Source organism: Leptomonas pyrrhocoris, assembly GCF_001293395.1.
Source record: "Leptomonas pyrrhocoris isolate H10 chromosome Unknown, whole genome shotgun sequence".
Lineage (NCBI taxonomy): Eukaryota > Euglenozoa > Kinetoplastea > Trypanosomatida > Trypanosomatidae > Leptomonas > Leptomonas pyrrhocoris.
In genome coordinates this window covers 1,075,720-1,088,692 of record NW_015438363.1, presented here as the reverse complement: position 1 = coordinate 1,088,692, position 12,973 = coordinate 1,075,720, and the positions used below count along the sequence as shown (strand labels likewise).

Here is a 12,973-nt window from a genome sequence, read left to right as displayed (position 1 = left end):
ATAGGTCTTCTTTTTTATTCATTTGTTTTCAGATGGGTTATCAGTGAAACGCGCTACCTCATTTGGTATGCAGGAATCGAGATGCGAGTGTGTACCACGAAGGCAGCCATGCCCTCAATGAAGATAAATAAGTAAACGAACACGTGACACATGGGCAGGGCTGAATGCTAGTAGCCGCACTCTTCCTTTCTCTATGTCCAATAGGATCAGCAGCGAGTCTGCCGCGGGTTTTTGTGCTGTCTCTCCTCGGTCGTCTGTCTTATTTTTTTTTCCATCTTTGAATCTTCCATCACCATTCTCCTTCCTCCTCTTGGTCGTTCCCCCTGTCCTCATCGTTTGTCTGACGGCGGAACGTGTGCAGCGTTGGTGGTGTTGTTGCTGCTGTTCAACTAATGCGGTGTGCATCTCCCTTCAAGGAAGCGTTGCGATGCGGCACTTCGCTTTTGAAAAAAAGACAAAAAAAGACCACAAAAACTCATTCCCCACCGATAAATGGTGCCGAGATATCACTGCAGCGGGCAAGAAGACCTTTCGTTTTTCCGCCTTCTTCTCCGACACGATCGGATCATCGGCATTCAAGAGAAGACGGCGGATGACGAGCACAATCCAGCTCAAAATTCCTTGCACGGCACCATCGGAGGCTGTGCATACGGATCTGGGGAGAATGATCGAAATGCAGTAGTCATCGCACCCCGTTGTCGATGGACAACGCGCTACTCGCGCCTTGACGCGAGTGTGGCCCACCCTGGGGATTGGTGCCGCGCTGTTTGCGGGAAGAGCTGTCTAACACTGCGAAGAAGTTGCCACCGCACGAAAGCCGCTGGAAGTGGATCACACAGATTCCTGATACTCTACCGTCAAACAAAAGGAAACGAGACGAGGCGGTGACGTTCGAAGGTGCAGCCCGTCAACGCCGTGGCGATAAGATCGTGTTGCAGAGAGACACCTTGCGAGTAGCTTTTATGCATACATACATATGCCCATTTATGGGAAGAAATAACATCATGAAAGGGAAAAAGAGCAGATCAGCGCTAAAAGGAACTATTGAAGCACTCCTCCAACCGTCTGATCAAAGTGAAGGCTGGCCCCACATGTTCAGTCTACTTCTTTTTTTCTCTCTCTCCAGTTCCTCCTCGCGTGATATACATGCAGTACAAACGCGTCTTTCTGAGATTTGCTTTCACAATTACTACGTCTGTGTACGTTTGACCCTCTCTCTCTTCTCTCCCTCCCCCTCCCTCCCTCGCTGCTCTGTTCCATTGCTCACCACACCAAAGACTCCTCCATCAAGATAGATAACTCGGTGTGTGTGTTACAGCCACGAAAATCCACTTCAGGACAGATAGCAGCGAAACAAAAAGAAAAACTACTGCTGCTGCTGGGCATCTACAAAAAAGGCAACACACACGTGACACGAAGCATTCGATCTATTCGTCTGCTGTGTACAATTTATTTTTCTTGGCTTTTTGCTGCTGCACTGCATTCAAGCTCCCTTGATCTTGTAAGCTAAAGATTCTCTTGTCTAACTCCCTTTTAATCGATCGTTCATTCCGTCTTCATCTAATTGTTTCTCTTATATTAAAAAAAAAAACGAAATAATAAGCACTAATACGATTTCATCTTCTTACGGACTCTTCGTTTTGCGTCTGTGCGTTTGTGTGTTCGGCAACTCGTGCAACGGTGTGGCCTCCGTCCAAGGATTTAACGCTTGTGCAGTCGCGTGTTTCCTACCCGGCAGATGTTTTATGTGCACATTGCTTTATGTTGTTACTGTTCTTCTGTCTTTGTCGTGTGCTTTTCCGTATTTTGATATATATATTTTTGCTGTGCCTGGCTCCTGCACAACCTGAAAAGAACGGTCTCGTTTGCGGGAAGGTAATTGTGATTACTTTAACTCGATCGTTTCAATCTTTTGTTTTTGCTCTTGTATTTGCTATTCTTATTTACGTTCGACATCGGGGTCAAAGCTTTTTTTTGCGCTGCAGATTGATCTCTTCCTTTTTTTTAGATTTCTGTGTGTTTGTCCGTGGATGTTTGCACCGAGCCTGTTCTCGTTGCTGCCGGTACGTTATTGATGTCATTGTTTTTGTTTTTCTCAGCTCCCATTTTTATTTCCAGCTCTATTGTTTTTCGCAGATTTCTCTTTTGTTATTTTACCGTTTCGTTTTCTCTTCTCGGTTTGTTCGTTTGTTTTCCGAGTCTTGCAATTTTACTTTCCTTTTTCGTTCCGGGGGTGGACTACTTACGTGTCGTCTGTGAGCATTTCTCCCTTTACGCGTTGTGCAGCAACCGCGGAAGGAATTGACACTCCAAGGCCGTCCTCTTTATTCAATTGTTGACGCGTGCGTTAATTCAAATCGAAAGCTTAAAGTCTTCGCATTGTGCTATACGCTGAAGCCAACCCTTTTTTTTTCTCTCTCTCTCTTCCTCGGAGTCTCAAATATGATTGTTACGGGCGTAAGCAACTTCGTTGTATAATAATTCTCTGCCTTCAAAGGGCTTACTTCTCCTGCCTTCTTTCTTCACTGGCAATATAGTCTGTGAACGTTACTGTCACCGTTTTGTGATGGACTTTAAAAATAGTTTTAAAAATCTTTTCTGCGTGTGTACGTAAACGGTTTCAATCTTTTTGTTTTTCTCGCCTTTTTTTTATTGCTTCTGTTTTGTTTCGTTTTTTCTTTTTTCTGCGGTTCCTCTCAAAACTCAAACGAAGTACCTTACTCCTTTTGGTTGCTAGCGGTCGCTTCTTGCCACTCGCTTCCCGTGTAGATATGATAGTAAAGTACAAGTACAAGCGACACATATTGAGCAGGTAGACGTTCACTGAAAGGAATTCCTCTTCTTTCGAGTTCTCTGTAAGAGTCTCTTCGTACTCCTGTGTTCTTCACCGTGTTTTCTTTGATTCTTTGATTTCTTTTTTGTTGTTGTTCCGCAGCATTGCATCAGCGGTACACGAACGTGCGTTTCTTTTTTGTTTTGTTTCCTGCGGTTCCTTCCTTTTCTTCCTCTCATCCTCCTTTACACTGCGCTGTCTTTCTGGTGTTGTTCCTCCTCCTGACCAGTAGAATCGCCAAGGAGAGCAAAACCAAGAGGACAGGTACACACTTGTTTACTACCCGTTTCATTTGCAATAGCTGATTGATTCTTTTCTGTTTTGTGATTGTTTGTGTGTCTGTCGTTTCTGGTTAACATCGGGTGTGTGTTAAGGGTCTCGTCCACGGTCTCGTCCACAACACTTCCAGATTCGGTAAATAGGTGTTTTTTTTCTTTTTTGATAGCTTCTGCGTGTTTCTTTTTCTCTTTTTTTGTGTGTGTTTTACGTACCCTCGTTGCGATCCACGTGTGCACCACGCCCTCGGCTTCTCCGACTCCTACGGCATTGCGATTTTACGCACGCAGGGAGCGACGCATAGGGTCTTCAAAAATTGTTCCTCCTTCTTTTTTTTTAACTCGAATTGTTTTCTCTTTTCGCGCCCTCAACCCCGTTCGCATTGCTCCATCGAAGCGCCGTCCCTGCCTAGTTAAACCGCGCAAGTTTGTGTTTCTTTCTGACGTGTCGCTCGGCGCTAAAGGTTGCCTCTTTGGCGGTTCTGGGGGCGGGTCATGGCATGCCTTTTTGTGGGCCAGCTGCCCTTTTCCAATTTTTTCAATGCAGACATGTACGATTTGCTGGAACCCTACGGCAAGGTTGTGTCGGTGCGTATGCAGCACGTGAAGGGCGAGGCCTTCGTGTACTTTGACTCCGTCAACGGCGCCGATGCCGCCATCGCCGCCCTGCACGGCCGACGCACCTTGAAGGGCCGGCATCGACCGCTGCAGCTCTTCTACGCCTCGAGCTCCGCAGAGTGGTCGTGGTTTGGCATTATGCACAACACGCGCCTCCACCACTTCAACCCCAAAGTGGAGCTGCCGCCCTTCTTCAATCGAAAGCCGCCACTGGCGAGCTCGCAGTGGGCTCTGGAGCCCAACACGACGGCCGAGGCAACGGAGCTGGTGCTGCCGTCCACGCTGCAGGTCCTACACACAGAAGCAGGGCCCGGCCGTGAGCAGAAGAGCAGCACATCCAGCTTGTGCACGACGACGTCGTCGTCTTCGCTGTACTCGCATGACTCGTCCGCCAACTCCTCTGGACTGCCGAGCAATGGGATGCGCAGCACCACAGGTGGCATTTCTCCGCCGACGTCGCTGAAGGCCTTCAATGGCTCCACCACCACCCTCGTCGGACTGAAGCGCGCACGTCAGCAAACTCCCCTCAGCAGCGAGGGGGAGACGGCGACGGCGGCCACCAACACCACGGCGCAGAAGCCGTCTCCCACCACCACCGCTACCGCAAACGAGGAGCACGTGCCTCGCGGGCGTAGCCCACTCGAGAGTCCCAGCGACGATCCACGCAGCCGCACCCACGCCACACGCTCGCACCGCAAAACGAAACTGCGCATCGAAGACGAGGAGGCCTTTGCCGTACTGGGCGATGAGAACGGCGAAACGACGCATCGACTTCTTCCTCTCGCCTCTTCCTCCGAGGCACACCTCGCTGCTGCTGCACCCCGCAACGGTGAGATCCGCGGCAGCAGTAGCAAGGCTGACCGTCACCACCACAACCCCAGCAACAGCGGTGACGGTGTGAGCAGCAGCAGTCGGCAATGTGGCACGGAAGACGGTGCACACACCAGCACCACCTCCGCTGCCAACCTACTCGCCAGCTCCGCGTCGTTTCTCATATCGGCCGAGACCCCGCTCATTGAGATGCCGAGCGTGTTCGAGCAGAGCTCCACGACCGCCACCACGGCCTCCGCCAACCTCTCCACCACCGTCAGCTCTCTCGAAGGTGCGGACGCGGTGGGGACAAAGAACGTTGTGATCCGCCGACGACGCGCAAAAGGCACCGGGCATACTTCCCTGACGAGTCTCTCCTCGACGTCTCGCCCAGCAGCAGCAGCAGCAGCAGCTCGGGCAGCTCCCGCGTCTGCCGGTCCGCTGCAGCCCCTCATCACGCCCTACAACTTCCAACACGCCGCCCGCTCGCCTTTCAGCTCTTCCTTTTCGCAGAATCTCGCACTTGGTGGGAGCCCCACGTCTACGGCCAGCACGTCACGCAACCCGTCCTTAGCAGCATCCATCACCGGAGCTGAGATCGCAGCAGCCACGGCGCGAGTGTTCGATGCAACGGCAACGCCTTCCGCGCACCACCCAGCGCGCATTACTACACCACATCACCACCACCACCGTCACCAACACCCGAAGCAACAGCACGGTGCGGTGCTGCCTAATGAAATGCTTCATGACACGCTACCTGTCGAGTTCACCCAGAATACCGGCGGCATTCTCGGGTCCCCCAGTGCGCCACTGCCGGGTTTGCGCCGCAGCCACCGTTGGACCGATGTAAATGCACCAGTGCTGGCTTCTCCCATTACCACCGCTGCGACCATCGACGCGCCTGCGGTACGGCGACCATCACCGCGTCTCCTTTTATCAGTTCGTACGCTCGAGCAGGAAGGATACTTCGCACAATTCTCTCGTCCGACGAGACGCCCGTGACGGAGGGAGGGAAGGCGTGGACGGGGCTGCCAGGGTCACCTCACCAGCATCTGCCGCAACGAGGAAGGGCGCTCAGCAACATCAAGCGGAGCCCGACTGCCGGTCGCGGTTTGGGTGGGTGTGGCTATCAGCAGTGACACTTCTGGCTTGGTGCTGTTGTTGGTCTTCTGCTTCGGCTCAAGGAGCTGCCGCAGCGGAAACCCAACGAAAAGAAAGAGGGGGTTGCGTCCGAGCGGCATGCGGCCCCGCTGCCCACGAAGAACCAACGGAAGTTTTTCCCGAAGTGAGGCGTGAAGAGAGAACAAGTCCTTGCCGTCTAACGTTGTGGTTGGGCGGGTGTGCCGTGGGCAATTCTGCCCTCACTCGCTTGGACGCACCCCGCAAATGTGTGTCATTTTTGTTATTGTTGTTTCCGCATTTTGTCGAGGCGTCTTCTTTGGCCTCTCGGTCTGTTCTCCTCCTCCTCCCCCCCCCCCCTTCCTTCCTGCTTCCTCGCCATCTTTTAATTACGCGGAAACTGTTCTCTTGTTGAATCACTGTCTTTTCTAGGTGAAGCGATGCTTGTGTGTGTGTGTGCCTTGAAGTCTTTTGGTCTCATATCTCTTTTCGCCTTTCTTTCTTTTCTTCTTAACTTTCACGTACTTGCGGTTTATGAGATCGTAACACGAGCTCCTTCTGTATTCCCCGTGCACGGTTCTTTTGTTTTCCTGTGTTGTTGTTTTGTTGCTTTTTAATGCCGCTATTGGCGTCTGTGCGGTGTTTGTTGTAGCGGTGGAGAATCCTGCAGCGCACGCAAAACGCCTCCAACTCGTTCGTCTTCTTCCTTTTTCTCTCATCTCATTTTTCCATCGTAACGAACATCTCTTCATTATCGTGTGTGAGTGTGGGGGGGAGGGAGTTGGGGGTCTTTGGCTTTCTGAGCGCAGGACGCCTCTCCGCTTACAACAAAAGGAAGAGATTGTCTTGCCTTTTTTTTTTCTTTCTCTTCAGCGCTTCTCCGGCGAAAGGCCCAGTGGAGGCATAAGCCATACTCTCGTTCAATCAAGCTCGATTTATTTTGATTTTCTTTTGGACCTTCCTGTCAACTTATTGCAATGGGATTTTTTGCTCTCTTTTATTCTTAAATCGCTTAGCTCTTCTTTTCCTTTTGTGTTTTTTTTTCGTTCTTTGCACTTCTTCGCAAGACCCTTTCCGTTGTTGTAGGCAACAAAAGTTCTTCATTTGCCGAAATAAGTCGCTATAAGTTGTGTGTTTTCTTTTTTTGCTTGTTTTCGTCTTCTTCTTTAATTCTCTGCTTGGGTCTCTCCTTACGGGCCACGTATCTGCTGCTCCGTTTGCACACGCTTTGGAAGGAGGGAACGGTCAATGATGAGACGACGGCAGACAAGGGCAGCAACGCGTGTTTCTCTCCTGCGTGTTTTCTTTGTTGTTGTTACTCTTCTTCGGCTCTGTTTCAGTTTATGAACTCTCAAATCACGGAATGCAGCGTCCTCCTCATGAGAACTTTTAAAAATAATTTAAAGATCTGCTTAAGAGAAGCAGAAAAAGCAACTGTTAAGCGCTTCTTGGTGGGAATACACCGAATGCGTGTGTGTGTGTGTGTGTGTCGACCCCAACGTTCCGCTGCTACTCGCTAACGCGCGTGCGGTGACGCCACCTGACTTCTCTCTCTCTCACACACACCTGCTAGTGCACGTGTGTCAGGGACAGAGTGGCGCAGCGCTTATCGAGCCCGTTCTTCGCGGCGAAGGGAAAAAGAAACGCCTTTTTCCCTTTGAATGGAGCGAAAGCAGTATAGAAGCCAAGAGAAACGGGAAAAGAAAACTGAGGCTCCGCTCCCAATCGTGTAGTAAGCGCCTTTTTACACCTCTCTTTTCTTGTCCCGCTTCCACCTCCTCTGTGTCGAAAAAACATCTCTTTGTCTTACATATATATTTATATACGTGGTTCCCCCTCCCCTCCCCTCTCTCTCTCTTAAGATCTAAATATAGGCAGCAAAGCCCAACTACAACACTTTCTCTCGGCCTCGCCAAAATACGCCGTTGAAAGCTGTATAATAATTTTAAAAGAAAAGAAGGAAAAGAAGCGGAAAGTTTTTGCCTCGCTCTTCAAAAAGGCTTTTTTTTCTTTCCTTTCCAATTTCTTTTCCTTTACCGAGAATGAATGTATTTGACACCCATCCGTTCGTGTCCCTTTAGTCTTTCTACATCATAAGCCCACAATCGTTTTTTGTTTGTTCTGCTTTGTTTTGTTTTATTTCTGACCTCTCCTCCTTCCTTTTTTTTTTGTGGCTCCACAATACGTGTTTGTGCGGAGTGAAAAGAAGAGACATTACGCTCTTCTCCCCCCCCCCCCTCTCTCTCCCACTTCTTTTTGAAGTGTTTGGTGACGAATTTGTAGAGGTGTACCGGGTGCTCCCCACGTCTATTTAACGCCGTGTCTGAGCCTTCCATTTTTCCTTCTTGAAGCGCTGCTCTCATCGTGGCACTCTCACATCGCTCTTCGCTTTTTGTTGCTGCTGTTTACTTGTTTCTCTTCCTTTGTCTCTCTTCCCCTTTCTCGCTCTTTGCCATTCTCCACCCCATTCCTCCTCTATCAGTGTCTCTGGTACGTTCCAACGTGTGCTTTCTTTTTTTTTCATTTCCCCCCCCCCCCCACTTGTTACATCGATCACTCCTATTTGATGGTTAATCTGTTCTGGCTCTCGTTGTGTCAAGCCTTCACGCACCTATTCTTTTCTTTCTTCCCTTTTTCATTACTTCGCCTGTCAAGTTTTCTGTCGTACACGTGTTACTTGAGTGTGGTAGCAACACACCGGGACAGCCCCTACTGGTTCGCTCATATTGGTTTTCTTCTTCTCTCGGTCCGTTTGCTGGACTTTGTTGCTTCCATCAAATTGCCTCTAAGTGTTTTTTTTGTTTTTTTACAGAATTCGGTTACAGACGCGTGGTGGCAGCCGCCGTAACATCCGTGTGCATTAGTTCTCCAAGAAGCAGAAACAGAAACAAAATAATAGAAGAAGATAGCGAAAGAAGCGATAAAACCAACAAGAAAAATAGCGTGCACTCCACGTGGTGAATAAAACGAGCAACATATTTTTGTTTTTGGCGCTCTCTTCTTCTTCTTTTAAGCAAAAGCGCGTTTTTTTCCTTTTTAGTGTAGAATTGAGAAAGAGAGAATCTTCATTGCAATTCTATTTAGCTCTTTCTTTTGGACATACTTCGTTTGTGCCTGTGTTCTTTGTTTGAGCAAATACGTAAAATAATCGGAGAGCGTTGGGAAGAGAAAGAAGAAGTGTTTGCGGACGCGCTCATCACGATTGAAACCAACGCTTTCTTCTTCTTTTCCTCTTTTTCATTCCATCACTTGAAAAGAGTGGGTGCGACGTGAGCTTCTCCACATTTGAAGAAAGCAAAGAATACCTTTTCCAACTGTCGTTTTACTTTACCTGCGGTAGAGCGCGTATTCCAAAATATATCTCTGTTCCGTCTGTGCTTTGGCTTTTTTTATTTTTCTCTCTTTTTCAAACAGCGCATATTATCTTCAAATATTGTGTATTCTTCTCTTCTCGTGCTTTCGCCATTTAGGGGTCTCATTTTCTATTTTTTTTCACATCCCCCTCCCCCAAGTCTCCCTTCCTCACTAGGATTAAGTTCTTCTCTAGTGTGTGTGTGTGTGTGTGTCGCCACTGTTGTTGCTGTCGCTCTTATTTAACTCCTCAGCAACATTCCCTTTATTTCTTTATTTATTGCTTGTTTTTCTCCCTATCCACATTTCTCTTTGGGGTGCTATTTATTATTATTATTATTTCTGTTTTCCACGAACTTTTTTTGTATGCGGAAGACTGTGCCACGGTGAATCGAGCTCGTCTCCGCTGCCTATTCGTTCTCCTCTTTCTCTTTCTTTTTTTCCTTAGCGCCGTCGTGCTTCTGGGCGGTACGCATTCGAAAGGAACTTCATAGAATAAAGTTGTTGTTGTTGTTCTACGGTGCAAGTTAGGTGTACGGTGAGCGCAGCCAAGAAAAAAAGAACTTACTCCACACACATTCCTCCCTTTTACTTTTTGTCTCTTCAACGGTCACGTCTCAAATACTTCTTTTTTTGATCAATTTTTTCCCAAAAAAAAAAACGTTTTTTATATACATATACGAACTCCTTCTTCTTTATTTCCGTCCTTTCCTTAACTATTCCTACGGCAGAGCAGCACACCCCACGTGCCAGCCAATTTCCTCGTGCGCGTTTGCTTGATTGGGTTTCAGTTCCTCTCGCTCTTCCTGCCAGCGTGAAGCGCCATGCAGTCTAGGACCGAAGACGCGCAACGCTTGCTGGTTTACATCAATGGCACCCCCTACGTCGCCTCACCCGTACACCCGCAAGATCTCGGACCGCTCCAGCAAGTTTTCATGCCCCTGTCTTTGCAGCCGCCCCAGCAGCAACAACAGCAGCAGGATGCGATGCCTGCGAACTACATTCTCGCCGCTGTCCCTCATAACGCTGGACCAGCCGGTGTGACCCTCGTGCCCACCACACCGCCCAGTCGTGTCATGCAACAGGGCGCCCTCACGTCCTCGCAGGTCTTCGTGCTCCACCCCGGGCAAACGCTGATGCCAGTCCACGCCAGTGTGCCACGAGTGGCCGATCCAGATGGCGGTCAGCCGCCCTCGTATCGCGCCGTGGAGCCCGTTGGGGCGGACGCGCTATCGGGTTTGTGTTTCGCAGCGTTGCCGCCTTCATCGTTAGGCGCAGCATCCACATCCGGGTCATCCGCCTCCGCAACGGGACCCGACACCTCTCTCCCTTCTCTTCCGTCCACCGCACGCCAGAGCGGCGATCAGTGTCTGCGGCGCCTCAGCATCCACCAACGCGGTGCCGCTCGTCTTTTTGTCGGTCAAATTCACTACGACGCCACCGAAGATGACCTCTACCAAATATTTACCGTTTACGGGCACGTGTTGGATGTTAAGATCATCCGCAGCGGGGACACGGGTGCGCCGGCGGCAGCAGCAACAACTGCGGCCACCGTTGGCGCTGTCATCCTGCGCCCCGACCCTTGCAACGTCAGCACGTATTTGAACCCACCGCTGTCAGGCAGCGGCAGCTATCGCATCGGCAGCCTATCGTCGTCGGGGCTGCCTCCGACTGCTCCCCCGATGCTCAGCACGGCAGTGCTCACCGCGACCACTGCACCGGCCGTTCATCCGCCGACAACGCCGAACAGTACTGGCAGCAATCCCACGCTGTCTCCTCAAAAAGCAAACCGCCGCTGCAGCGCCTTTGTGACTTTCTCTTCAATGATCGAGGCGGATACGGCGATCAGCGCCTTGCATGGCTGGTACGTGATGGGTCGTGATCGGCCGCTGCAGGTGACGTACTGTCAGGCGACGGAGAACATCTCGCAATTTGGCTTTGCGCACGCCGTGCGTCTGCACAAGGAGAACACGAACAATCCGATGCCATTGAAGTCCGGCACCCCGACACACCGCTGAAAGAAACTCTCGGAAAGGAGAGAGAAGGAAAAAGAAAGAGAATGGTACGTTTCTAGCAAATTGTATATATATAATTCTATATGTAAGCAGTTCAAGAAGGCTAATAAAAATCGGTTCGTTCCTTTTCTTTCTTCCCAACAGCGTTTTTTATTTTTAAGATTATTTTGTTTTCCCTCCTCTCGCTCGTTTCTGCTTTCTCTCTCTCTCTCTCTCTCCTCCTGTTGTATGCTTTCGCGACGGTGCTACCACACGCTCTTGAAGTGGCCACAGCAGTGTCTCTCTTCTCTGGTTGTTTACTGATGATGATTGTTTTTATTTGTGGCCCAACAGTTCAAGGCACGAAGACGAGACGCTCTTCCTTTTTCCTCAGCATTCTTTTTTTTCTGGGAGGCGCGATAAACGCGGTCACTGCCTTCTCTTCACGGTCTACTAAAAGCAAATACCTTTTTTTCTTTTTTGCTCGTCTTCAAAGCATATTTCTTCTTTCGAATTCTACTGCTGTCGCTGTCGAAGTTTGTGTCGGAGTTGGAAGGGGGAGGGAGGCGGCGCCGTCCTGCTCTTCGCATTGTTCTCTTTTACAGCCACCTACTGCAGAAGACCTTGAACCTTCTCGTCGTCCTTGGCGTGATCCCTCTACATACATGTGCATGTCTCTGTTCCGTTCGGGTCTCCTTCCGATGGCTTTCCGTTTTACGTATTCACCGCTCTGATTTTCATCTGCTGTCTCACGCATCCAGATGTAACCGCTTTTTTTTTCTTCTTTGCTGCAGCTTTTACTCGCTCGCTTCACTAGAGTCATGTTTTCTCCGCGTCTCTAAGCTTTGGCAAACACTGCAGAATGTAAAAGTAGGCGACAGTGAGAAAGAAGAGCAAAGGAAGCCAAAGGAGAGGGTCAACGTGGAATTCCAAGCAAGCGAAAGAGGGTAAGGGGATACGGAAAAGGTTCAAGGTCAGGCGGAAAGATATTTCATGACGTATGCATGCAAATATTTGGGTGGGCGTGTGTATGTGTGTTAGGGGAGGGGTGTTTTTTATGTATTGTTTCCCCCCCCCCCTCCCCCGCCCCCAAATTTCTCGTTACTCTTTTTACGTTCCTCCTTGTTCTCCTTTCATCTACATTGTTTTAAACATATGTGTGTAATAGCTTTGCATACACGGCTTTGGGCTGACATGTTTTATTATTATTACTATTAATCCCTGTGTCATGTCTACCCGCAGTATATATATTTATTACTATTCTGATTCTGATTCTGGTAGTCTCTTCGAACCCGAGGATTAGCCAGCTGTTGTTTTTGGTGTCGTCGTTGTTGTTGCGGCCACTTGTCAAGTAGTGTTTGCCGTTGCGCGTCGCGACTGCTGCGAGTCCAACGTGGCATTGACTTCTTTTCTGCTCTTTTTCTGTGTTTCATTTCTGTCGATTCTCTGAAGCTTAGCTGACAGTTTTTTTCTCTCTTTCTCTTTCCACAACACGCAAAGCGGTGTCTTGACTCCCGTTTCCTTGTCCTCCCCCCCCCCCTCTGAAATCCATTCTTTCACTACTATTTTTCTGGGGGGTTGTTTTCTAATGTTCTCATTTCTTTTGTTTTGTCCTTCAATGACGCATCAGCAACGCCATGCAGCTTCGATTTGTCCCTGTTTGTGTCACCGTCAGCTCTTCGCAAAGCAGGGCGTTGTCGAGGTGTCTTTTCCTCTTCTTTCTCCCATTTTTATCTCACTCACGGCTTGGTTGGAAGATGGTATTGTTCTTGCTTTCCCCTTCTCCTATCCCTTTACACTGGCTCCTCGTTATTGAAAAAAAAAACGGGGGCTTTGCAGCGGTGCCTTTGAATTCTCTTTATCGTCCCTCGTGATTTCTTCTTGAATGGCTCTTGGGCTGTCTCTTTTGTCTTCCGTGCGGTGTATAGGTTTTCGGGGGTCGTGCTTACCTCTCCTTTCCGTCCGCACCAACC

At 49.4% G+C, this 12,973-nt stretch overlaps 3 protein-coding genes across 3 annotated transcripts; all 3 read left to right on the top strand.

The window, feature by feature from the left end:
- Window positions 1-360: 360 nt before the first annotated feature.
- Window positions 361-682, top strand: ABB37_04535 (hypothetical protein; the record flags this gene model as incomplete). The annotated part of the gene is made up of 1 exon (XM_015802236.1): window positions 361-682. The coding sequence occupies exon 1, from the start codon at window positions 428-430 to the stop codon at window positions 680-682; it is 255 nt and encodes an 84-aa protein (XP_015659637.1). The 5' UTR covers window positions 361-427.
- A 2,975-nt stretch (window positions 683-3,657) lies between these two features.
- Window positions 3,658-5,538, top strand: ABB37_04534 (putative RNA-binding protein; the record flags this gene model as incomplete). The annotated part of the gene is made up of 1 exon (XM_015802235.1): window positions 3,658-5,538. One exon carries the CDS (start codon window positions 3,658-3,660, stop codon window positions 5,536-5,538), a length of 1,881 nt encoding a protein of 626 aa, XP_015659636.1.
- Window positions 5,539-9,830: 4,292 nt separating this feature from the next.
- Window positions 9,831-11,024, top strand: ABB37_04533 (putative RNA-binding protein; the record flags this gene model as incomplete). Its single annotated transcript, XM_015802234.1, has 1 exon — window positions 9,831-11,024. The coding sequence occupies one exon, from the start codon at window positions 9,831-9,833 to the stop codon at window positions 11,022-11,024; it is 1,194 nt and encodes a 397-aa protein (XP_015659635.1).
- Window positions 11,025-12,973: the final 1,949 nt, after the last annotated feature.